The sequence below is a fragment of the Melopsittacus undulatus genome, chromosome 8 (assembly GCF_012275295.1).
Source record: "Melopsittacus undulatus isolate bMelUnd1 chromosome 8, bMelUnd1.mat.Z, whole genome shotgun sequence".
Classification (NCBI taxonomy): Eukaryota; Metazoa; Chordata; class Aves; order Psittaciformes; family Psittaculidae; genus Melopsittacus; species Melopsittacus undulatus.
Window position 1 is genome coordinate 1,069,305 of NC_047534.1, and position 22,969 is coordinate 1,092,273.

General features: G+C 51.0%; 3 protein-coding genes across 7 annotated transcripts in view; 1 reads left to right on the forward strand and 2 right to left on the reverse strand.

Moving 5' to 3' along the window:
- The window catches only part of ARHGAP17 (Rho GTPase activating protein 17), a 43,727-nt gene extending 37,707 nt beyond the window's left edge, over positions 1-6,020 (forward strand). For 2 of the 5 annotated variants that reach the window (XM_034065163.1, XM_034065167.1), the window contains 3 exons: positions 122-282; positions 678-1,295; positions 5,138-6,020. In XM_034065163.1, the coding sequence (XP_033921054.1) occupies positions 122-282; positions 678-1,295; positions 5,138-5,268 (910 nt within the window). In that variant the 3' untranslated portion in view covers positions 5,269-6,020. Of the gene's footprint in view, positions 1-121; positions 283-677; positions 1,296-2,203; positions 2,228-4,099; positions 4,145-5,137 lie in introns of all 5 variants that reach the window. The other 3 variants (XM_034065165.1, XM_034065164.1, XM_034065166.1) reach the window with 3 other exon arrangements.
- Positions 6,021-6,233: 213 nt separating this feature from the next.
- Positions 6,234-9,765, reverse strand: TEX47 (testis expressed 47). The gene is made up of 7 exons (XM_034065334.1): positions 9,667-9,765; positions 9,509-9,581; positions 8,552-8,655; positions 8,152-8,216; positions 7,179-7,377; positions 6,670-6,829; positions 6,234-6,271 (listed from the first exon to the last, which is right to left on the reverse strand). Exons 1-7 carry the CDS (start codon positions 9,763-9,765, stop codon positions 6,234-6,236), a joined length of 738 nt encoding a protein of 245 aa, XP_033921225.1.
- A 1,049-nt stretch (positions 9,766-10,814) lies between these two features.
- Positions 10,815-21,526, reverse strand: SLC5A11 (solute carrier family 5 member 11). Its single transcript, XM_034065682.1, has 15 exons — positions 21,326-21,526; positions 20,336-20,407; positions 19,638-19,742; positions 19,403-19,462; positions 19,134-19,238; positions 17,931-18,036; positions 17,158-17,238; positions 16,509-16,714; positions 15,860-15,995; positions 15,142-15,249; positions 14,611-14,761; positions 14,242-14,410; positions 13,384-13,599; positions 12,023-12,185; positions 10,815-11,139 (listed from the first exon to the last, which is right to left on the reverse strand). The coding sequence occupies exons 1-15, from the start codon at positions 21,449-21,451 to the stop codon at positions 10,919-10,921; spliced, it is 2,025 nt and encodes a 674-aa protein (XP_033921573.1). The 5' UTR covers positions 21,452-21,526; the 3' UTR covers positions 10,815-10,918.
- Positions 21,527-22,969: the final 1,443 nt, after the last annotated feature.

The window sequence follows — 22,969 nt, forward strand, 5'->3', positions numbered from 1 at the left end:
GCAGTTTGTGGAAGCGTTTGAGGGTCAGAACCATAGCACCGTTCACAGCATCAGCCTGAGCGGGTGCAGCTGATCTGGGCACTTTGCAATCACTTTCTAATTGAAGATGTTTAATTTTCAGCTCCTCAAAACCGAAGGACAACAGCTCTGCAGCTACCCCTCCACCCGTGAGGAACGGCGGGCATGCTGCTGCCCAGAGCCAGCCAGCCAGCAGCACTACCCAGCTCCCTGTCAGTCAGCCACAGAATGCGGCAGGTCCCAGTCCCCATCTCATGAGGAGAAGTGGGTTTCTTCCTTTGGTTTTCCAATAAGTTCTAATTCCTCATGTACTGCATAAGTGCTTGCTGAAGCACCTGTATCAGTGTCTCTGCCTTTATTACACATAATGATTTAATTCACTTGCATTTCACTGAGACCTAACTGTAATGCATCTTTGGCTTTGGGCACTTTAGTGAATGCTGGTAATAAGGTTACTAGTGCCGTTTAACAAACTCATGTGAAGGCTGTTGATCTGTAAAGCCTGAGTGCACATTTCTGTAGCTTCCTATTGCTTTATTTAGTAATGCACCATTTTACTTTGCTAACCTACCTGTGGGTTCCCTTGTGCTACTGATTTCTCCCTCAGCAGTTTGGTTTCACAGTCCATGACCATGAAATGTCACCTCTTCTCTTACCAGCTGTTAAGAAGCCTGCACCAGCCCCCCCTAAGCCAGCCAATCCCCCACCGGGGCAGCCAGGAAGCCAAAGCTCTGCAGCTGCTGCTCAGCCACCTTCTGTGTCTCCAAAGCCACCTGCCAGAAGCTCTTCTCCCCCTGCTCAACATGCAACCCAAGGAGCAGCCCAGACCTCCACTTCCCAGGTCTCTGCACCTCGGAGATACTCCAGCAGCCTTTCCCCAATCCAGGCTCCCAGCCATCCACCACCACAGCCCCCAACACAGGCTACTCCTCCACTGCAGCCCAAATCTAACAGTCAAGCATCTCCTCCTGCTGCATTCAGCAGTGAGCATGGACCAGAGCAGCCCTGCTACACTCCTCCGCAGACTCCGACACCGCCCGATACACCCCCTCTAGGAAAACACAATACCAGTTCCCCATCAGCACAGCCACAGCCAGCTACTCCAGAACCCTCCCAGTCTCACTCTCTACCTCAGAGTGGTACACTGCCGAGGCCACGGCCAGTACCCAAACCCAGAAACAGACCCAGTGTCCCCCCTCCACCTCATCCTCCTTCTCAGCTGGCTGGAGATGGTATTATTGCAAATCCCACCCAAACAGCTTCCAAGATTGTAACAGGTGAGTGGATTCTTCCGTGTTCAGGGGGCAGGAATGTAGAAAATGATGCCTGTAGCTGTAAATCTCAGGGGGAGGGACTGAGAGGCACAAGTAACAGTTACAATACTGAATTACTCGTTTCCAGTTAAAATGCCCACCACCCATTCTGTGCAGAAGGGTTTAGGGGGAAGTGCAGATCAGCTTGCTTTATTTTTCTTCCTGCTTTGGAAGCAGAGCACTATTATAGCAACCAAGTCTCTGGGGCCTTCTCCAGGCTCAGCATCGTGGCAGGCTCAAGTATGCTTGTACAGCTGCTGCCAAAAAGCAAATATTTGGAGAAGGGAGAGGATGTAGCCAAGGATACACAAGGATAGCACATACAGGAGATAAGAAAATGGCTCAAGTGGTCACTGATACATGTTCTAGTAGACAAGATACTAACACAGCACGTTTTGTTTTGCGAGGACCAAGTCTTCTGATGGGCTTTAAGCTGGACATCCAGAAGCTGAGGAATCGCACACACTGAATTCTGTGTCCTGGGTTAATGTGTAGATTGATCTTCATGTTTTAAATGCAGCTTTCTTGTGTTTTGAGACATTCACAAAGAGGAACTCCTACTCACAGGAGCTTCATGAACCTTTTAGGTACTGGTTTGGTAGGGTTAATGTTAATTTAAGTCTTGGTGGGGAAAAAAGTACTGAGGACAGTTAAAAGTAGATCTCGTATTCTGCTGAGTCTCTGCTTATCATAGGAAATACTAAAGGAAGAGATGATAAATATAGGAGACTAATGCTTTTAAATCACCTTCCATTTAATAATGGTTTAAACTTTCCAATGGCCCTGCAGCTTCTCTAGACTAGGACTAATGTATTGGAATGCCAAGTATAAATTCTGTTGCCTAACAGCTTTACCCCCTGATGCCTTCACAGGTGGGGCTGGTTACTGCGAATAAGGTTTGTACTTACAGAACCATGCAATACAAGCTCAAATGCTCCTGCACAGCAATACTTTTCTTTGTAGCTTTATTTTGTATATGTGCTTTGGAATATGTGCTGTCAACTCTGTTACCTCATTACTACATATCATTCTGGTCAGAAGAGGTTTTAAGACCTGAGCTGCTGGATTTTAATAGTCCTGTGAACATAAAGGTAGTGCTTAAGTTGTGAAAATATCTATAATGGAGGGAGTAACACTTCACACAGGAAGTACGTGTCCACAAGTGAAGCAGTGACCTTTTCAAACAGCTTTATTCTCATCAGTGCAGGCACATACCAAAGCTGATGGCTTTTCCTCCAATCCGGTGGTTTATGATTACAGTTTAATGCAGTTTTCACTGCAGGGTTTCAGCTATTTGGAACTACTTGGAGTTTATTTGGCAAAATACATGTTCATGTGACTAAACCCCTTTGCAGAAGAGCACCCGGCAGCATCTGCCTTCTGGCATGCGTGCATCCTGTCAGCTCCAGCCTCACTAATAGCACCAGTCTGCTCAGTCACAGCTGCCAAACAGCACATTAATAATCTTACTATTCATTTGCAGTGGGTTAGAGATGGTGCCTTTCTAAGGTAGCAGCTGCATGAGAGGCTCAAAGAGTTGAGGCTGCACTCCTGAGTTATCTCAAGGTTTGAGTGCTTACAGGAAGGATGCAAATTAGGATTGAGAGTCAAGTTGAAAGTAGTTTGAGATTTGGAGAAGCTGGCAGTAAATGAGCTGCTTGAGCAACTGAAAAGCAGGTTTGCTGTTTAAAATAGATCTTTTCCTGATTGAAGTTCTTTTTGTCAGTATCTTTACAATGCAGTTTATGGCCAATTTATTGCCCAGCTGAATTCTGAAACAAGGCTGGGCTCTGGCTCTTTACAGCACTTGTAAGTTAACGCTGGGAACTGTGCTGATGAGTCAGACTTCAAGGAAAGAACCTGAATTTCTCAGTCACGTTTCCTAGGTTGACAGCATCTGGGCATTTGTCTGGCTGAGGAAGTTGCTTTAGTGCCAGCAGATGAGCAGGGTTTGGTTCCCCCAGTGTAAGTGGAGAAACAGCTGCCTTCAGACTGGTGTGCTGGGGGAGTTTAGGTTCTACGAGGCCAGGATCGGCCAGGGGGAGTGATGGGCACCACTGAGGCCATGTCCAGAGTTAGGATGTAGCCCTGAGTCCCTTTCAGCTGAGCTGCAGGTCAGACAGAGGCACACAACTGGGTGCATATGGAAAAATACTGACATCAACAGGGTTGAAATTAAACAGGAGACTGCCTGTCACTCATTTGAAGTGCAACCATGGCAGTTGTGTGCAGTAAAACCACAGCAATGAAAGCTGCTGCAATGAAAGATGTGCGCAGGAGAGCTGCTGACAAAGGGTCAGCAAAGCTCATAAGGGAGCCTAGGAAATAAGTATTTTGCACAATAACCCTTTGGGAGCAGTTGCAGTGATACCAGGCTTCCCTACAGCAGCACACTCACACCTTTCCAGATGGGTCACCTTTTAAAGGATTAATATTTGTTCTGAATTAACACCACTGCATATTACATGAGTATCTGCTCTAACATTTACACGTGCACATACCAGCACTTACTATAGACTGACTTACCTAATTCACAATGACAAATAGCTGGGTTTAATTCTAACCTTGAAAAAGATGGGAATAATGGAAGCCAAAATCAAGTTGCCAGAAGTACCTGAACAGGAATTCTGCATGGTTTCCATGGATACTGTTGAATTCCTTTGTCCACGTGCTGGACTTTAATAATGCCTCAAGTTCTATTTATGGTGTTAAAGTGCTAAAGGCCTAGAGAGGAATATTCTAATCAAAAGTTTTATTAAATAATCTAGATGTTTGACCTGCATTCAGTAGGAACTGTATTGGAAAATTAAATGGTAAGGAAAAGGCATATGATTGGCCCCAAATGTTGCTAATTCACAATCATCACGTGTGTGCTCACGCTCACTACTAACCCATCCCCAGTAACACTGCTTGCTTGCATTACCGTTAGCGTGGCATGCACCAGGAATGGCTGTTTGATGCTCGCTCTTACATTAACGTACTAAAAGTGTTGAAGACCAGAATGTTCACGTTGTCACTGGCCAGTTTCACCTTGTATTTATTCCATGTACAGGAAATCCTACCTAGAAATCCACGTTTATAGAGAGGTTCATTTTGTATTTGGTAGCTACACTGTTGTGTCAGATTCCCTCCCCTGTGTCTCCTCACCTTTTGTTACCTGCTTTTCCAATTCATTCTTCAGTCGTGGTAGGGAGAACTTCAATACCTGCACATAAAGCTGGAACACACCTTTTGAATGGTACTTTAAGGGAAAATCCAAGGTAACCCCCGGTGCTGTTAGGTGTTAGAACACAGTGTCTCTCCCTCCCCTTAGAAAAGGCAAAGATGTTCCCTGTTACACACAGGAAAGGGGTTTAAGTAACTTCTTCCTCCTCTTGTGGCAGTGCCTCCTTTTGACACCACACATACTGCTGTTCCTTCTAAAGGTGATAGGTGGTGGTTATGTGGCTGAGGATTTAGGTGCCAAAAGGACCATCGTGTTTTGATGTGAAAGTCTGGAGTAAGGTATCATTCATAAGGGGCATGGAGGGATCCGATGCTAAATCCTACTCACTGCCTTCCACTCTTCAGAATGAATCTGTTATGTACCAGAGTAAAAGAGGTGTGTAGGAGAAGCAAGTCCTGAGCTTTTGAGTTCAGCTTAACCTTTCTGTACCTGTGTGTGCACACAGGTGCCAGCCCTCTCTTTGAAGAGCCTTTGTTGATCTTTCCTTCCCCTTTCCTTCCTAAGGGAATGCCCCATGAATGCAGCAGTGATGAGAGGTCACTGCCCAGCCTGCTAAACTTGCTCTTGGTCTTTTGTGCAGACTCTAATCCCAGTACCCAAGAACCACTTCAAGCCCCTCCATCAGAGCCTCTCCCGGACACAGCGAGCAAAGAGCTGCACAACCACCTCGTGCTCGATATTGACAATGATACAGAAAGCACTGCTCTGTAGTGGAAGCTCCCCAAGGCCTTACAGGTTCCTCTCCTGGTGGGAAAACCCAACGGTGAAAAGCTTCTTTTGATGCTCTGGCAGGACTGTGTAGAGCTGGGATGGGGATTTAGCCGGTCAGAAGAAGTGTAATGATCTGTGTCTCAACAATGGTTTTCAGAATCCTGGATGGAAGGAACCAGTAACTGCATAGGAAGCGTAATTGCTGCTGATACAGGAGGTATTGGCAGAGATTCCAGAAGCAGCAGAACATTAGTTATTTAAAGTGCATGTATTACGGAAATAAGCTTTTTAATGTCACGGTTAGACTTTTATTCCTAGTTGTTAGCCATTACCAGGAGCTGCCTTGCAAGAGACATTCCCTCACTGATTTGCTGCAGATTCTTTTTAAACCATGAACCAAAAAAGCCAGAGTGCTGGTGGTGACCGCGGGTTATCGGTCGCCTGGTCTAAACTGTGGATGTACTTAGTGCCTTGAAGGACTGTCATACTGTAGAAGGAAACTCACTGTATCTTTAATCATTTCATTGCTACTTAACGATCAGTACTTACTACTTATGTCATAGTTACTTGTATTAACCAAGCCTGCTTGTGTTTATGTGGAAGTCGCAACTGTTTGAGGATGCAGCTGTGGAAGTGGGGTTTGTGCTTTCCTTGGAAACGGTTGGATGTGGAGAGACCTTTGAAACGGCTCTTTGGGATCCTCACTTGGGTGAACATTTATAACATTAAAGATTGTCTTTTGTCAACTTGAAGGCATCTTCATTCATGTTTGTGAGTAACGTCACCCCCAGTGGATGCGGAAGGTGGCACAGTCACTCCCTGGGCTTTGCTGCTTGTTCTTCTGAGGACTGGAATGGAAGCATACTGGGAACTGGGAATGAATGTGCATGTGTTCTTTAATGTATAGATTCATGTTAAACAAAAGTGAGCCCAGCTGCAGAGGGGAACACTGGATACAGCCTGTATCACGTGGAGGGATAAGATGGAACAGGCCACACTGCTTCTGTGAATGAGAGAGGGAGAGGAAACCTGTCAGTTGAGGTAACATTCATACAACTACTTGAATTAATTTACTTAACCTGTAAGTTCCTTAATACTCCATCATACATCTTATTGAAACTATTAATCTAGACCTCAGGCTTAACTGCATTTCATACAAGACACATTGCTGTTACTGTCTTCTTGATGCCTCAGTTTGAATCTTGGTGACTGCCCCATTGTTCCCTGTTCAAACAGCTTGTAAGAGGGAAGATGAGCCCTGCTACTGGCTGTAGACCTGCTTTCCTCTGTCACTGCACCAGCACGGTACCAAGTTCTTGTAACTCAGATTGCAGTGTTAGGAGCCACAGTTTCTAATCCTGTGGCTAAATTTGATGTTGATCCCAACCTGCCCCCAGGTACCTGAGTCCAGGGTGGGTTGTGAAGGACTTAAGTAAGTTCTCAGAAACTCCTCAGGACTGGTACACTCCTCAGCTTTACACAAGTAGTTAATTGTCTCTGCTGGGATCAGCAGCTCCCGTTCAACAGTGGGTATGCTGTCAGTCGCATCCTCGCTGTCCTCCTTGGTAACAAACAGCACATTCCATGCACTTACAATAACAGCATAGGGCTATGATGCAGTTGAAGTTACTTGCCCAAAGCACTAGGGCAGGAGTTACTCCCCATTTATCAAACACAGCTCAATCCTCTGGTCCTAGGAGTGCCCAGCAGCAAGCAGGGGTACAGACAATGCCAGGTAATGCTGAGTGAGTGACTTTCATTGGTGCAATTCATTAGTGAATCAAATGACTGCATGAAATCACCCCATAGAGCTTGTAAATGCTGCTTGAAAGGCGAGTGGGGCTGCTTGTTTGGGGGGATTTGGGGCTAAATTAGGTGGATTCCTTACAGCTCAGTTAAGCGGAGCTTACCTCAAAGCTCTGGATGGAGGCTGCCAGCTTGAGCCCGAGGGTAAGGCACTCTGCAACCACCTCTGCTGTCGACTGTGACTGGATGGTCCTTGATGGCCACGTCACAGGAGACGTCGCTATTGCCACTACCCAGTCTGGGAACAGTCTGGTGGGGATGGCATATGCCACCACTAAAACCTTAATATCCTGGAGTAAAGCACTGCATGGGAAGAGAGTGAATCCATCCGAAAGCACAGCACCGAGCTCTTATCAGCCGGTCAAGTTCCATAAACTAAGCAGTGAGTTGTTGTTTGCATTCCTAGGGCTGTGCTGGGGGATGGTACATGCAGAGCATGGTGCACGCTTCCCAGCCAGCCAGCAGAAACCTTTTCTGACCCCAAAGGTCTTGAGTGGATGTGAGGGGAAGAAATGAGCATAAAAGCAGTAGGGATTTAATAAGCAAATGCAGGAGCGTGTCAGTAGTTTGCTCCAATAGGAATTCCATTCACAGCAGAGGAAATGATGCAGTTTATATGAACCTGGATGGGGGGAACTAACACAGGGCCTGCGAGCAACAAAGCTAAAGGCAAGAATTGGCTGAACTCAGTGGGAGTGGTTGGGTCGTGTTGTGAGAGGGCAAATAGCGGCTGGAGGGCAGTGACTAATGGGCTAAAGATAATATCTGGAATTCCAGTACATAAATCTACAACAGTTTACAAAGCAGGGTCCAGAAATGGGAGTGATTCCCAAGAAAGGAATGTTCCTGGTGTCTGAAGGCTATTAATGAAGTCTTGGTGCCTCAAAGATGGGCTCTAGTGCAAGAGGTTTGAGCAGGAGCCTGCTGGCAGCCCCTCAGCTGCATCCAGGAAGGGATGGGAGGACCTTGGCTCCTCAGTGGGAGAAGAAAAGCTTGATATGACCATAGCTGATGTTGAGCTGAACCTTAAAGGAGCATTCTACCACTGGTGGTACTATAGTACTGTGAAACACTTACCTCGGGCCTTGACTTTGGAGGGATGCTAACTCTCGGATGATGACATGGATTGTGCTGCTGCAGCCCTGCAAAGGAATTGTTCATTGCCAGCTCAGTGTGAATATAGAACAATTCATCCCCTATCTTACATAGGCTTTCCCTTTCAGTCACAGGCACTGAGGACAGAGCATGTTGTTCCTGTTGTGACAAATATGTCATCTAATTCCATCAGGATAATATTCCAGTTACCTCAATCCCAAAGATGGGATCCCTGAGCCCACCCCAGCATTAGTCAGGTCTTTAAGCCTATGTATGGAGTCAGAGATGGGTTAGTTAGTAAGAGCTGTAGTTCCCTGGATCCAGAAGCTTGCACAACGATGCATCAAGGTTACTTGGTCACACAGGGAATCCATGTACTTACCTCCACTACATGAAACACACGGCTGGGGTAGAGAAGCAGCAGGCCTGAGACTGGTTCTCCTCCATGGTCCTCTAAGGCGTCTTCAAGCAGCTCTCTGTGATAACCTTGTTTTAAAGGAGGAAATGGCAGTTTGTCAAGTGATTTACAGCCCTAGGTCAGTGTTAGTGCTGTGTGCTCTGGTCTGTGCTCACTGCTGCCACAGACAACGCGTTCATGGATCATGCTTTTATGATAGCATCCTGCTATTATGCAGGAGAGACACCAAATCAGAGAGACACTAAAGCATCGCTGCCATGGGATGCTCTTCTTGACTTAAGCACACTGCAGTTCTCATTAGCTCCTAAAAGTGTGCCCGAACCTGCAATGTTCCAGTAGCTGAAGTCTAAAATCCCCATTACAGGTGTCCTTTCATCCTTATTGCTGTAGCTGCATCACCTGCAGGCCCCAAAGGTGATGTGGCAGCTGAGGCCTTCCCTCTGCTCATTGACACTCACTGATACAGGTGTTTTAAATCACCTTAATGAGCCTCTCCAATCGGATAAAGCACTGGGCACCCATGGGCTGCTGGAGCAGCTCATGGAGAGCACTGGTGTGCAAAATAGCATCAGGCTTTGTGTATAAAGCCTGTCTGTGGGCAGGGGTTTCTCCCAGCTGTGTTTCCTTGGCTAAGGCAGGTTCCCAAGTGGCAATTCCCCTTCTATGGTTTCAGAACCCCAGAATTTCTTGCTTTATGCACTACTGCAATGCTTACACTTCCTGCTGCTCCACACCTGATCCCTGCTCTAACCCTGCAGCACCGCAGCACCGATCCCTGCTCTAACCCCACAGCACTGCAGTGCTGATCCCTGCTCTGACCCCACAGTACATCAGTGCTGATCCCTGCTCTAACCCCACAGTGCTGCCGATGACCGCCCCATGGTCCCTACCATGGACCCGTGCTCAGTCCCCGTCACCCACCTGCGACCTCCTCCGCCTCCGCTCCCTGACCCATCCGTGCCAGCACCAGGATCCTGTGCAGCGGGGCCCGGCCCTGCGCGGAGGGAGCACAGGGGAGCGGGGCCCGGTTGGTACCGCACGGCCCCATCCGGGCAGCCCCGGCCCCACCGCGGCCGCACCTCCATGGTACCGCCCCGCAGCTCCAGCAGGTTCCGCCGCTGCACCGGAGCCGGCTCCGGACAGCCCGGCCCGGGGGGAGCCGCCGCCTCCTCCGCCATGGCCCTAGCAGCTCTCGCCGTTATCACCGTTATCACTGTTATCACCGTTATCACCGTTAACGATGCGGCCAGGGCATCACCCGGCACAGCCACTGGGGACGGGCTCCGGAGCACGGTGGGTGCTGATGCCGGGTGCGGGTGCCCTGTGCTCTGCTCTGGTGAGACTTCACCTGGAGCCCTGTGTGAGGTTCTGGGGTCATCAGCAGATAACGGACATGGAGGTGTTGGAGTAAGGGCAGAGGAGGCCACGAGGATGCTCAGGGGATGGAGCAGCTCCTGTATGGAGACAGGCTGAGAACGTTGGGGCTGTTCAGCCTGGAGAAGAGAAGGCTGCATGGAGACCTCAGAGCAGCTTCCAGTGTCTGAAGGGGGATACAGGGATGCTGGAGAGGGACTGTTCATTAGGGACTGTAGTGATAGGACAAGGGGTAACGGGTTGAAACTTAAACAGGGGAGGTTTAGATTGGGTATAAGGAAAAAATTCTTTCCTGTGAGGGTGCTGAGGCACTGGAATGGGTTGCCCAGGGAGGTTGTGAATGTTCCATCCCTGGCAGTGTTCAAGGCCAGGTTGGATGAAGCCTTGGGTGATATGGTTTAGTGTGAGGTGTCCCTGCCCATGGCAGGGGGGTTGGAACTGGATGATCTTAAGGTCCTTTCCAACCCTAACCTATGATTCTATGATCCTATGCTGCGGTGTTTGGGCTGGTTTAGATCCCTCATGGTGACTGTTCCCTGCCCCGACAGAGCGCAACAGCCTCCTCTGGGCACATGGAGGCGATACCTCTCAAGGGCATGGAACCAAAGGGGAACCAAGTGGTGGCAGCTGGTTCTAGAAGCATAAAGAGAATCCAGACTGCTCAGTTCCAGGCAGTGCTCTGACCCCAAAGAGCATCATTAAACACAACAACCAACAACCCTCTTTCTGCCCTTCTCTTTGCACCCATTGTGCTGCAGGTTCAGGTCTGCCAGTGGTGGTGCCGAGCACTCAGCGCCTATCACAGCCCGGCCCCCATTAGAAATAAGGAAAGGACTACAGAGGAAGGTCTGTCTTCTTAAATAAAGGAAGAACATTTAGGAAGCATTAACAATTACATTGACCCTCTGCTAATTACTCTTATTTACACCAATTAACATTAGTCATAGTGGCCGAGTGCTATGCGAAGTAAGCCCAGAGGAAGATGCCGGCGCACACACACAGGAGCAGGTTGATGTTGAGGATGTGCTTCACCAGCGGCTTCTCCTCTAGGCTGGCCCCAGGGATCGGCTCAGGTTTGGCCGGTGCCGTGGTCTCGGTGCTGGGCTGCTTGCGCTCCATCCCACAGAGCCACAGGAGGGTGGTGAGCAGCTTGGAGTCCCCTTTGCTGTTAGTGGGACCTATGGAGACAGCAGTGAGGAGTGGATCGCACCAGCAGAGCACATCCCAGTGCTCCTGGGCACAGAGGTTTGGTGCTGAAATGCATCAGTGTTCTTTAAACGCATACAGTAGCTATCTGAGGTGTAGGGAGCCCTTCCATTAGCACCTTGGGGGCTGCAGGACCAATGTTCCCTGGAGCACTGAGCTGAAGTTCTATTCCCAGCATCATAAGAAACAGTAAGAGGAGACTAAGCCTAAAAGCCGAGCTCTGTGGCTGCTCGGTGCCAGCGGCTCCATCACACAATGAGGGGTTACTCCACATGTGTAATGTGAGCTTCCCCAATGGTGTGGGTTAGGACGTGCATGGCTAAAGGCTGGGGACACAGCACTCGTGCCCCACAGACGTGAGGCTCCCCAGCCTAGGAGCCGGCTGTGGTTACATCAACAGTGCCCCAGCCCCGGCAGGACCAAGGGAGGGTGCTCAGCACCGGAGCGAGTCCCTACACGTGGTTGTACCTAATACAAGTTCTAAACACTGCACATCCTCCTTCACTGATGTGTCAAGCACTCGGCCCAGGGCTCTGGGGTCTCCTGCTGCTAGAGGAGAGCAGAAACCACCACTGCAAGACAGAAACAGATGCCATGAAGAGCTCTGCTTGGCCTGCACCCTCCCCTGTGCCAGCCGCTGCAATGGGCATGGCTCTGTGCATCCCATCGGCTCCTCCTCGATTCCAAGCATAGGGAATGCCAGCAAGAGATGGAAGAGAAACTAAACTGCTGCAGTAGAACTGTCACTGTCAGCATGCCCTGAAGCCGGAGGAAGGGGTTTAAGGTTTCTTGTCTTCAAAGCCTTTACACAGGGTTAAGGGTGGGTGTTACTGGGCACGACGTTGGAGCACTTACATTTATTATCATCTGAACTATTCTCAGAAGCAATGCTTATATCAAGCTGGAGAGCTGGGCGCTCAGCTTCACACACTCCTTTGGCAGCATCAGGGGAAGGGCTGAGCGCTAGGTCTGTCTTGGCTGGTAGATCCCCACGTGTGAACCAGGTAAGCCGACTTATCTGATGGCATGAAGAGCGGTGTTAAAGGAAACGGCTTTGTGGTTGCTTAAAGGACTGCCTCAGCAGCAGGGCCTGCAGAGAGAACACTCAGAGGGGCCAAACCCTGTTCTCCTGCTCGGCTGGAGCAGGGGAACAGCCAAGTGCTCATGGGTTAACTACAGAAGGGATGCTGCCATCAGCGTGGTGGGTTTGGTTGGGTCTGGCACACTGGTTGGGTCTGGCACACTGGTTGGGTCTGGCACACTGGTTGGGTCTGGCACACTGGTTGGGTCTGGCACACTGGTTGGGTCTGGCACACGGCTGCTCTCTGGAGGATGCTGTTCTTCTCTCTTTAACCAAGGAGGAGGCTTTTGTGCATGGGATGCAGACTGAGAGTGGGTCAGTAAGCAAAAAGAATGGGAACTGTGGCCAGAGAGGAATGGCTCAGAAGAACTGGGGTTGTTGGGAGAAGACAACAATGGGAGTTAGGATAATTCTCTTCAAATAGGTAAAAAACTCATTAAAGAGGAGAGTTCTCAATGTCAAGGATAGGGTAAAGGAAAGGAGGAGCACAACGTGGAGCTGCACAGGTTCAGGTTGGAGATGAGTTAGAGCTGCTGCTGGGAGGGAGGTGAGCTCTGACCATGGGCCTCCATGGGCATTCTGCCTCTCAGAGGAGGTTCAGGTTAGTGCTGACTCCAAGCAAGAGGATGTGTTGGCTCTTTGGTTCCTGGCCCTCCTTCTCCTAGTGATGGTTCTCTGTAGCCTCATTCTATCTACTGAACACAGTCAAACTGGCACAAACCTGTTCCAGGGGAAGTTCTCTCTGCCCTTGATTCCTCTTTTCCTGTGAATAAAAGTGTTTCCTCACTAAATTAGTAAGAGAGTTGATAAAGATGACCCAGAAGCTGGAATTTCTTGGAAAAGAGAGGGGAAAAAGCTAATTTGCCATGGTTAAACACATGTGTTTGAGCTTAAGGCCAGCTCTTTGTAGCATCCACTGTTACCCGTTTCCAAGGTGGGACTGGTTTATGGGACCTAAACGGCAGCAGGGTGCTGGAGCAGAGGGGGGGATGTTGTTAGAGGTTATGGCAAGTGTGATGGTAAATACTGCCTGGAAACCTGCACTTCTGGGTTATTTATCCCCATATGGCTCCATATCCATGGATGTGGTGTGGGGCATGAACAGATAACACAATAACCCCGATGGGGAACGCACCATTTCCTCTGAGGGCGGCTCTGTGAGCAGGCTCACGACCAGCACGGTCAGCGTGGAGATGGTGGCCAGGACCATGGAGAAGTAGAGGTAGTGCATGTACTTCAGCACCCCCGGGCGCAGGTCGCTCTCTCCGCACTGGGGCTCTGGGTAGATGAAGTCCAGCACCAGCCGGATGATGCCCAGCAGCAGCCCGGTCACCAGGCCCCAGAACGCGCCCTGGAGAGGAAGGATCTGCTTTACCATATCCAGTATGGGATCCAGGCTGAGCTCAGGCTGGCTTCTCACAGGGTCTTTTCCTTCTCTGCTCTTGCTATATGGGTCTGCTTGTGGTGTTTCAGGAGCCTGGTACCTCTCTGTGGGCTCAATGGGATCACTAGTTGTGGTGTGGAGGGCAGGGATAACATCCTATGTGCCTTATGGCATATGTGCCATATAACATCTTATGTGCCTTATGCCTTATCTATGGTTGCCTTAACCTGGGGGCTGACAACTGCTCTCTGCCTAACCAAAGCCTGGCTTGGGAAGGCTTTACCTTTACCCAGCACCAGCCTTAGGACTCCTGATGCTATTTGGTCTGGCTCCTTCACTCTCTGGGCTCACTGTGCCTTCCCTAGTCATTGTAATAAGCAATGGCTAACAAGCCATAAGAGGCTACAGGAGTTGTGAAGGACAGGCTGCAATGGGGCAATGCAGGCACCTCGCTCCTGAAGGCAGGAGCTGCTCCCCCCTGTATTGGGGATGGATGTCTGTGGGGAGGGCTGGCTGCCCTCCTGTGCCCCAGCAGGAGGTGGGTTTGGGCTCTATAGGGCTCCAGTGAGGGCACAGGGACCCCTGCACCGAGCACAGCCAAGCAGGTACCTTTTCATTCGCTCTCTTCCAGAAGCAGCCCAGGATGAAGACCATGGCCACAGGGGGCTGCAGGTAGGAGCTGATGGACTGGATGTAGATGAAGAGCTGCCCGCCCTGGCCAGCCTGAACCAGAGGGATCCACAGGATGGAGACCACAGTGAGCAGCAGCACAAAGACCCTGCGCGAGACAAAGGTGCCGTTAGGCTTAGCTCAGGCTGGGCTTTTCCTGTTGCTCAACATGCAAGGGTCCAGCTGAGATCTCACGTCATACAGACGTGGTCAGTATGAAGTTACTACATCTGTACAGGCCTGAGCTGTGCCAGATGTGCCCCTGATGCTGAGGCTCTGATGTAACATCCATGTTGTAGCTCTCTGTACCTGCCAACAACCATGAGCTCCCACTCGGAGCACCGAGGGCGGAAGTGCTTCCAGAGGTCCATGGTGAAGATGGTGCTGGCACTATTGAAGATGGAGGTGAGGGAGGACATGAGGGCTGCGATCATCACCGACATCATCAGGCCCCTGAGTCCTGGCAACAGAAGGAGACATTCAACAGCCCTGAGGAGCCCCCAGTGACCCCCTTGGGGTGTCCTTGAATCCTCCTTTCAGCTAGAACAGACCTGAAAACCTGGGGTTTAGCCCCAGTTGTCAATGGCAGCGTCAGGGAGGAGCCAGCATTGATTCTTATCATTAGACACCTGTGCTTTATCTCCCATCCTGATGGACTGAATGGGAGCTCCGGGTGCTGGACCATCACCCATCATCACACTGTCCCTTGCCACTGTCCCACCAAGCCCAACATAAACCCCACTGAAATGATAGCTGTGGGGTATGTTCCTCTCTGACCCTTTGTCACAGGCTGGGGCATTCTGCACCCATCAGTGCCAGCCCCAGCACCAAGCTCCTTACCGGTAGGCAGCAGCTCAAGGACCAGCTTGGGATAGGCAATATCGGAGCAGCCGGATGGGTTGCCACAGACCTTTCGGCAGATGTCTGCATCTGCACAAGCCACCAGATCTGAAATGAGCAGAGGGGAGGGACAGGCAGGATGCTGCATTCTTCCCTAGGAATGTTGCTTGAGGACCCACAGCCCAGCACAGCTCCTCAGGACAAGCACATCCGCACGTTCCCACCTGGTGAGTGAGCACTTATTGACATTTAGGATTGCTCTGGGGACCCCAAACTTAACGTGCAGGAATAACAGTACATTGGGTGCAGGAGGGGCCTGATCAATGTGGGGAGCAGCAGGGAGCAGGCTCAGACCCCATCAGCACAGCTGCTGTGAGCTGGGATGACAGCACACGGAGCAGGGCATGGGGTCTGCTGCAGGAGGATGTGTGTTCTCCAGCCACAGATTGAAGTAAATGTCTTTATGTGGGGCACTGGATGCATTGCAGCCTTTTAACTTCTTGCTAAGGGCTGGTCCCTCTCCATAGGGTAGGCACAGTCAGTGATAGAGGGGATGCAGCTGTGTACAAGGCCAGGTTGGACAGAGGGGCTTGGAGCAGCTGCTCCAGTGGAAGGGGTCCCTGCCCAGGGCAGGGGTTGGAACTGGAGGAGCTTTAAGGTCCCTTCAACCCAAACCAATCTGGGATGCTGGGATTTTATGATCTCCTTCAGCCCTTACCTGGGAAGAGGACTCTGCTGATCATGCCTGGCATCACCATCATGAAGAGGGGCAGGATTTTCAGGTAGGAGGTCATCAGGGAGCCTCCTTTGGCATGAGAGAGGTTTTTAGCAGCAAGGGACCTCTGAACAATGACCTAGAAATGAAGGCCTGGGTTTGGTGCTGGCAGCAGAGGGTGATGTGATACCGGTTGCACATACTTTGTATTCTGACCTATTGAACTCCATCAAGGGGAGCACTGAGCATGGCTGTAGCTCTGTGATTCCTGCTTCAGATCCTGATAAACTCACAGGATCACAGCCCCGAATGATGCTGCTTGTGTCACCAAACCCAACCTTGCTTCTGCAGTGCACTGTGCTGCACAGCCTGTGCCTTAACCACCCGGAGTCAGGCTTCACAGCAAGGGAAAGGCTTGAGTTAAAAGCAAAGTTGGGATTAACTCCAAACCCAGTCTGACCCCTTTTTACACTGAAATGATTCCCCAGATTTCATTGTGCTCATCAAGTTTAGGATTGAAACCATCAGGTTTTACTGGATCCCCATCAGGAACAGTGAACCAGCCCAGGCTGTGTCCAAGCACACCCGAGGTCTGCGATCAGATCCAGCCAACCAACCCCATGCTCTTGAAAGCAAACAAGCGGTCACACACCTGATCTGTGCACCAGTACCACAGGGATGGGATGGTCATTCCCACCAGGACCCCTGGCCAGGGGAGGTCGGAGTTAACAGGGTCTCGGAATATGTGGAAAGCATCTTCCCTTGGCAAGCCACAGCTGCTGTTCTCCTTGCGGGAGCTGGGAATGGCATGGAAGTACTTTGTCTGCAAGCCTTCGAGACCACCAACTTCAACAAAGCCTGGAACAGGTCAGGAGGAGCAGTTACCATCCCTGACACCCTGAGCTGCACTCTGTGGTTTGCTATGGGTGATGCTCCACAAGTGCTATGTGCAGCATCACCCATAGCATCAAGAGTCCTTTGCTGTGGGTGATGCTTTGAAAACCCAAAGCTATGGACTCACTGGGTGAGGGATAGCACAATGCTAAAGGTTCTGCCTAGAGAAGGTGTTTGTTCACCTATAACGCTGCTTCTGGATGTTTCTTTAGAGGTTTTCAGAGGGAATTTGTGCCTTTTTAACACACAAAGAATTGCTGTTGGATGAGCATCTATTCCAACAGGAGAACACAGAGGAAGCCACTCCAGAACATCAGTTGTGTGTTAATTGTGATGATCCACCTTGTCTGTAGCACTTGGTAAAGCTTCTATCACAGTGTTAGGAATAACCCCAGGGAAACACTCACTGAAGACCATGAGAGTCACAGCCCCGATGAGCATGATGAAGGTCTGCAGCGCGTCCGTGTAGATCACTGCGGCCAGGCCACCTGGGAGGGCAGAGAAGCACCAAACTGGGAAACTGGGACTGGTCTGTAGCATCCTGTGCTCTGCAAACTGGTCACACTGGGACTGGGAGCATGTTTGGCTGGAATCTCTCATGTTTGAATCATAATGAGTCACCACTTTGTCACTAAAAAAGCCAAAGTCCAATGTAAGAGCTTGTACGGGAAATACATGGAAGAACTCCAGAGCAAAGCCCAAGCTGAATAAGGAGAAGTGAAATAAAAGGGTGTCTTTATGAGCAACATCACCAGGGGTGAGCAGTGGGAAAGGAGAAACCTTTATGGGTTTGAGGTTTGCAGCTTGCTCCATGCATGGCTCTTTTCCATCTGGCCCCTCATAAGCCCTGAAAGGGCATCCAGCACTGACAATGCTTTCCACATTCCAGGGCTCATTGTTATGTAAAGCACTCATACCTCCAGAAAGCCCAGAGGAAAATGTATTGTGCAAATGCCTCGAGCGTAACTGCTCCTTAAAGCAGAAGTGCTCTGCATCCATGCATCCCTATCGCCTATGGCCCTATAAGGGGGATTAACCTACTCCTACTGGCTAATAGTTGCTTATCAGGCAAGTTGTCAGCTGCTTTTCCTGTTATCCATACTCCTGGCAAACTGGACTCTGAGCACCGGTGCACTCATCACACAGGATGTGTGGTATGATCCCAGACTCAGCCCCATACCTGCAACGGTGTAAACGGCTGTGATGGCCAGCAAACCCACCACGGCGATGTAGAGGTCCCAGTGTAGGGCCTGCTGGATGAAGAGGGCCCCAGCGTACATGTCAACCTGGAGGAAGAAGGATGTCAATGCAGTTCTAGTGCCCCTGGAAGCAGGCAGTGCCAGGGAACATGAGCATTCAGCTGATGGAGCTGGCTCCTGTAGCAGAACCAATCTGGTTGGTAACTGCTCAGGACCCCCAGGTCCCAGCTGTGTGCCCTCCATGCAGCACATCCTGTGCAACCCAAGCTGCTGTGCACTGTGCATCAGGACCTGGCTCCATTCCCTCTTTGTGTTCAGGTGGGATGAGCTTATCCCTTCCTGGAGCCCCAGAACCAGAGCATTGTGGCACCTCCTGCATTTGCTGTGTTGGGAATTCCTCCCTGATGCGGTGACAGGGAGGAAAGGTGTCCCTGGGGCTGGACCAATTCACTCTGCAGCCAGGTGGAGATGCTGCAGTGTGGGATAGGCAGACTGCAGGCTGCAGAATGATGGGTATGGAAGCATCCTGGATGCAGGAATTGTGTTATCAGAGATCTCCATCCAAGAGCTGGTTTTTCCTAGAGCCTGCACCCCCTGACCTGTGGCTGTTTCAGTGGGGACAAGGCAGGTGTGGGTCACACAGCACATCCCTCTTTAGCCCTGTGTGTACAGGAACAGCAGCAGGGACCTGTTTGACTTCACAGCTCCCTGCCCCACCTCAGGTTAATGAACAGCATCGAGGTGTTGCGCAAGGGTCGGGTCGGTTCAAGGCCCTGCATCAGGCAGGAGCAGTGAATCACACTCTTCACCTGAGCACAAACCACCTCTGCATCCTCATTCCTCCTGCATGTAAGGGTGTCTGGTGTCTGTGCAGGCAGTGAATGGGCAAAGGGAAGAGCCTGGTGAGCTGACAGGTGTACAAAACCTAACAACAGCCACAGCCACACTCACAGCCTGACTCCTCAATGGGTCAGGATGCTGACACCCGGCTTCCCTCCCACTGCAGTTCAGGTGCTTAATGGGGGGAAAGGATTGATTCTTTGTGGGGGGTTCTCACAATGGCTGTAGTCTGATTTCCTCAGGTATTTAATACACCCTTTTCTGCAGCCAGCAGCTGCATTTCTGAGCCTCACTCATCCCGTTTCCAGCCCCAATTCAGTCTGATCCCAGTGCTTTCTACTCACTGATATTTTGGTGAAGATGTAGATGAACAAATAGAGAATCGCCAGGAACATCTGGATTCTTTTGCCTCCAAAACGCTTCTTCAGGTACTCTGGCATGGTAGTAACCTGTGGGAGACACAAGCCATCAGAGTGGTGGTACCCAACAGCTCTCCTCCCCATTAGCCCAGGCCCTGCAGAAGGACCACAGCTGCAGATGTTAAACCCAGCAGCCAAGCAGGTGCTTTAGGTACCAGTAAATCACTGCTGGACACCACATCCCACCTACGTACCCCTGCTGCGATGTAAATTGGCAGGAACAGCCAGGCCAACACCAGGACAGAGAACATCCCCTATGGAGCAAATGGGAAGGAAGGTGTGGGACACAGGGATGGGGTTAACCCCCAAACCCCAGCAGCCCCTGGTGCCATCCGGCTCCTGCAGCAGGACTCAGAGCCTCTGGAGCTGATAGACCTACAGGTGCTGGAGTTGCCCTGTACAGCACCAGCATTGCTGCTCCACACTCACATTCCACTCATAGGCTGTTGCAGCAATTCCCGAGGCAGCTCCTGACCCAGCCAGGCCGATGAAGTGGCCGCTTCCCACATTGCTGGCAAACAGGGATGCACCCACCTGGAGAAAGAGGGAAAATGGGATCTGGTCCTGCACAAGGCAGGTGGGAGCACAGGGATGCTGTTCCCCTGCTTTTGACTATGGAGGATGTGAAACCCTTATCACCTGCTGCCACCTTCTTTGTTTCCCTGCACATTCAGTGTCTCTGGTACCTTTATGCAGCTTCTCTCATTATTCATGAGAGGCATATTTAGCCCCATCCTGCTTCCAAAACAATGTCTGGTCTTGTGCAGGGGAGCACAACAAGATAACAAGTACAGATGTCAGGTCATGAGGTTCCTCTGTTAGTGCACACTGACTGACCAGCCCAAATGGAAGACCCTCAGTATAAAGCTGGGTCTGTGATGGGTAATTCTGGATATCTCCAGGTCACAGCATGCAGGACCTGGCTTGCATGGGGCCTGCAGCAGCTCTGCTCCCCCTGTCTCAAATATGGGATAAACCTGGCAGTTTTGTAACTGCATCCATGCAAAACATGGAAGTGCTTTCTATTCCTGTTTCCCATTTGGAGAAATGAGTTCTGCTGGGCCAGAAGTGCTTTTGGTCTCACTGTAGCCGATGGGCACAAGCGGTGTAGTGATGGAGATACTTACTGGCCACCAAACCATCTGTCCTCCAGCTAGGAAGTATCCTTTCACAGTGCTGCGCTGCGTCTTCCACATGGACTGGGGAAGCAGAAAAGCACAACAGAGGTTTCAGCACCCACTTCATTGTGGAGCAGAGCATCACTGAGGGACTCCCCCTGAGGGAGACTGTGGTGCCATGGGGTGAAAGCAAAGGGCTCCTGGAAGAACCTGCAGTTCCTGTTGGGAAATCCCAGGGAACAGGAGAGCAGCAGACAAGGAGGGAGCAGCCATGCACAAGGTGTTCTACCATCTCAGCATCCTCATTGTCTGTTTGCTGTGATAAGCAAACTAAACCCCTCTAGATCAGCGAGGGAGTCAAACGGGTTTGGACAAGAGCTATGGGGAACCCTGGGTATTGGGTCTGACCAATGCTCAGCATTGCATGTGTTACTGACTCCTCTTCCTCAGGGATTTCAGGCAGTTTCATGCAATACCAGCAGCGTTATCACCACATTGGAAGGGAGCAGCTATTAATCTCTGCCTTATGACAGCCACATTGTGCTTTTGCTGTTACAAGAGCCTTGCCAAAAGGATGTCCTTCTGCCTTAATTATAATCAAACAGCATCTGTAATTTATGGACCCCGCTGTCTAGACCACTGTGGACAGGGTCGGGTGATTTATAGGACAGCAATTCCTTCCGGGATGAACAAAACATTATTCTTTGCAATACTTTGGACTTAAACAACCTCTTCCTTACAAGGGTTCTTAAAGCTTGGCAAACACTGGAGCTGAACAGCTCTCCTGGAGCACTGAGAGAGGAAAAGGACCTGTAGGCTCTGATCTTTCTGCTTGTTCAATTACACCCAGTGAAGCTCTGCCTGATTCAAGCCATAGTGAAAGACTTTGGGGCCAAAGTGAAAGACTTTGGGGCCAAAGTGAAAGACTTTGGGGGCCAAGCAGGCCTGGTCTTCAGCACAACAGAGCACATAGGGAGGCTCTCAGTGGTATCTGCTTACCCACAGCCCAACCGCGAGGACGAACACGAAGTACAGCACAAGGACAGCGATGTCCACAGCTTCCAGTGTCCTCTGGGGGAACACATCCCACGAGGGGGTCACAGGGGTGCTGCTGGTGCTCTCCATGGCTCCCTATGCAGACCCGGTGCTGCTCTGCCTCGATGCATGTAGCTGTTAAAGAAGGGGTTGCATGGTCAGCAGGGACCCGGGTTCCTCCTGCCCATGCCTGGCCAGGTCCTTCGGCCTCTCTTGCACTTGTGAAGCCACATTTATAAGCTCCCCCCTGCCAACAGGTGGGGCGAGGGGTGGCCTTCAGCAGCCCCAGGCTCCCGCATGGACCAGCACAGAGGAAGTGGTGGAACAAGTTCTTCCTCTGAGCACCATCGTGCAGCAGAGCACGGAGCAGAGCAGCTTCATCCACCCTGTCCCTCAGTCACAACCGGCTTCACCGCATTGTCCATGTGGGAACTGCGGCTGGAACCTGCCCTGAGCTCCCCATGGGATGAGGGGAACCACCGCGGTCCTGCACCCATCGCCAAGGGCTGTGAATGAAGCCAAGAGGATGGAGGTGCAGGTGTGGTGGTGATGGAGATGCTGCGGGTTCTCCTGCTTGACGGTATCTGGAGGGCAAACCTTGCCCTGTGTGCCCATTACACCCATTACACCAGCACTGGGGCTGGGGGCTTGTGCACTTATGGAGAAGCTGGACAACAAATAAGGAGTTTTCTGGTGGTTGATACCATCCCATCACCCACTTTCCACAGCAGCAGCCTCCAGTACCAGAGCTCAGTATGGTGCTGAGCCATGCTGGGGTTGAGTGGCAGTGGTAGCAGCACCAGGCTGCGACCAGGGACTTGCAGTACCTTGTCAGAGCCTCTTCTGTGCCTCATAGAGCCCCCAGATCCCACTGAATTCCTTGGGAGCTTCTGCCTGGCAAGGATGCAGGGCACTGAAGCTGTCTTACCTCTTTAAGAGGCAATATGTCTTGGCTGTCACTGAGTTTTTACTGGCATGCTTAACCTCTAGCTAGGAGAAGACAAACAGGGTTTGGTATGTCAGCCCCGGGATGCTGCTGACCCCATGCTGACACCTCCTGCTTTCCCTTTCTCAGCTCTGATAGTGCTGTTTCTTTCCATCCCAAGATGCTTCCCGTCTCAGGTGTGTAGCACAGCAGCACAGACAGTGCTATAGGATACACACACTCAGTCCCAGTCAGGCTTCAGCCCACACATAGGAACGAGTTGTGTCCATCCCTCCAAAACATGTGTATTCAGAGCTCTGCAGGCATCAGATGTGCCCATCAGTGGTGAAAGGTGGGGGATGCTCCGGGGGCATTCCCAAGCTCAGCACCAGTGCCCATTGAGGCTGCTGGAGCCGGCAGGCACTCGGGAAGGGGCAGCTCTGGTTTCACATCCCAGTGGAAATTTTGCCTGCGTTGTGCATGCAGCTCACGCTCGGTGCCCTCGGCTCCTGGCACCGGCGGCAGCGCTGTCCCCGCAGGAACATCCGTGGCATGGAAATGAAGCGGCTGCAGCCAGCCCTGTGGCAATGGTGCCGGCAGAGGAACAGCCCACGTGGGGCTCGAGGGACCCACCGGGACCACTGCAAGTGCATCCCCATGGAAGGGGTTAAAGCATCCCCATG

Excerpts from the sequence above, each read along its gene's own strand:
- SLC5A11 (XM_034065682.1), bottom strand. The coding sequence starts at position 21,451 with ATGGAGAGCACCAGCAGCACCCCTGTGACCCCCTCGTGGGATGTGTTC. Across the intron at positions 19,239-19,402 it reads CAATTTACATCGCAGCAGGG|GTTACTACCATGCCAGAGTA; the intron begins GTACGTAGGTGG and ends TGTCTCCCACAG. Across the intron at positions 15,250-15,859 it reads CAGCAGAGTCCTCTTCCCAG|ATCTGGTGGCTTGTGCAGAT; the intron begins GTAAGGGCTGAA and ends TGCTCATTTCAG.
- TEX47 (XM_034065334.1), bottom strand. The coding sequence starts at position 9,765 with ATGGCGGAGGAGGCGGCGGCTCCCCCCGGGCCGGGCTGTCCGGAGCCG. Across the intron at positions 9,582-9,666 it reads TGCGGGGCGGTACCATGGAG|GGCCGGGCCCCGCTGCACAG; the intron begins GTGCGGCCGCGG and ends CCCTCCGCGCAG. Across the intron at positions 8,656-9,508 it reads GGAGGCGGAGGAGGTCGCAG|GTTATCACAGAGAGCTGCTT; the intron begins GTGGGTGACGGG and ends CTTTAAAACAAG.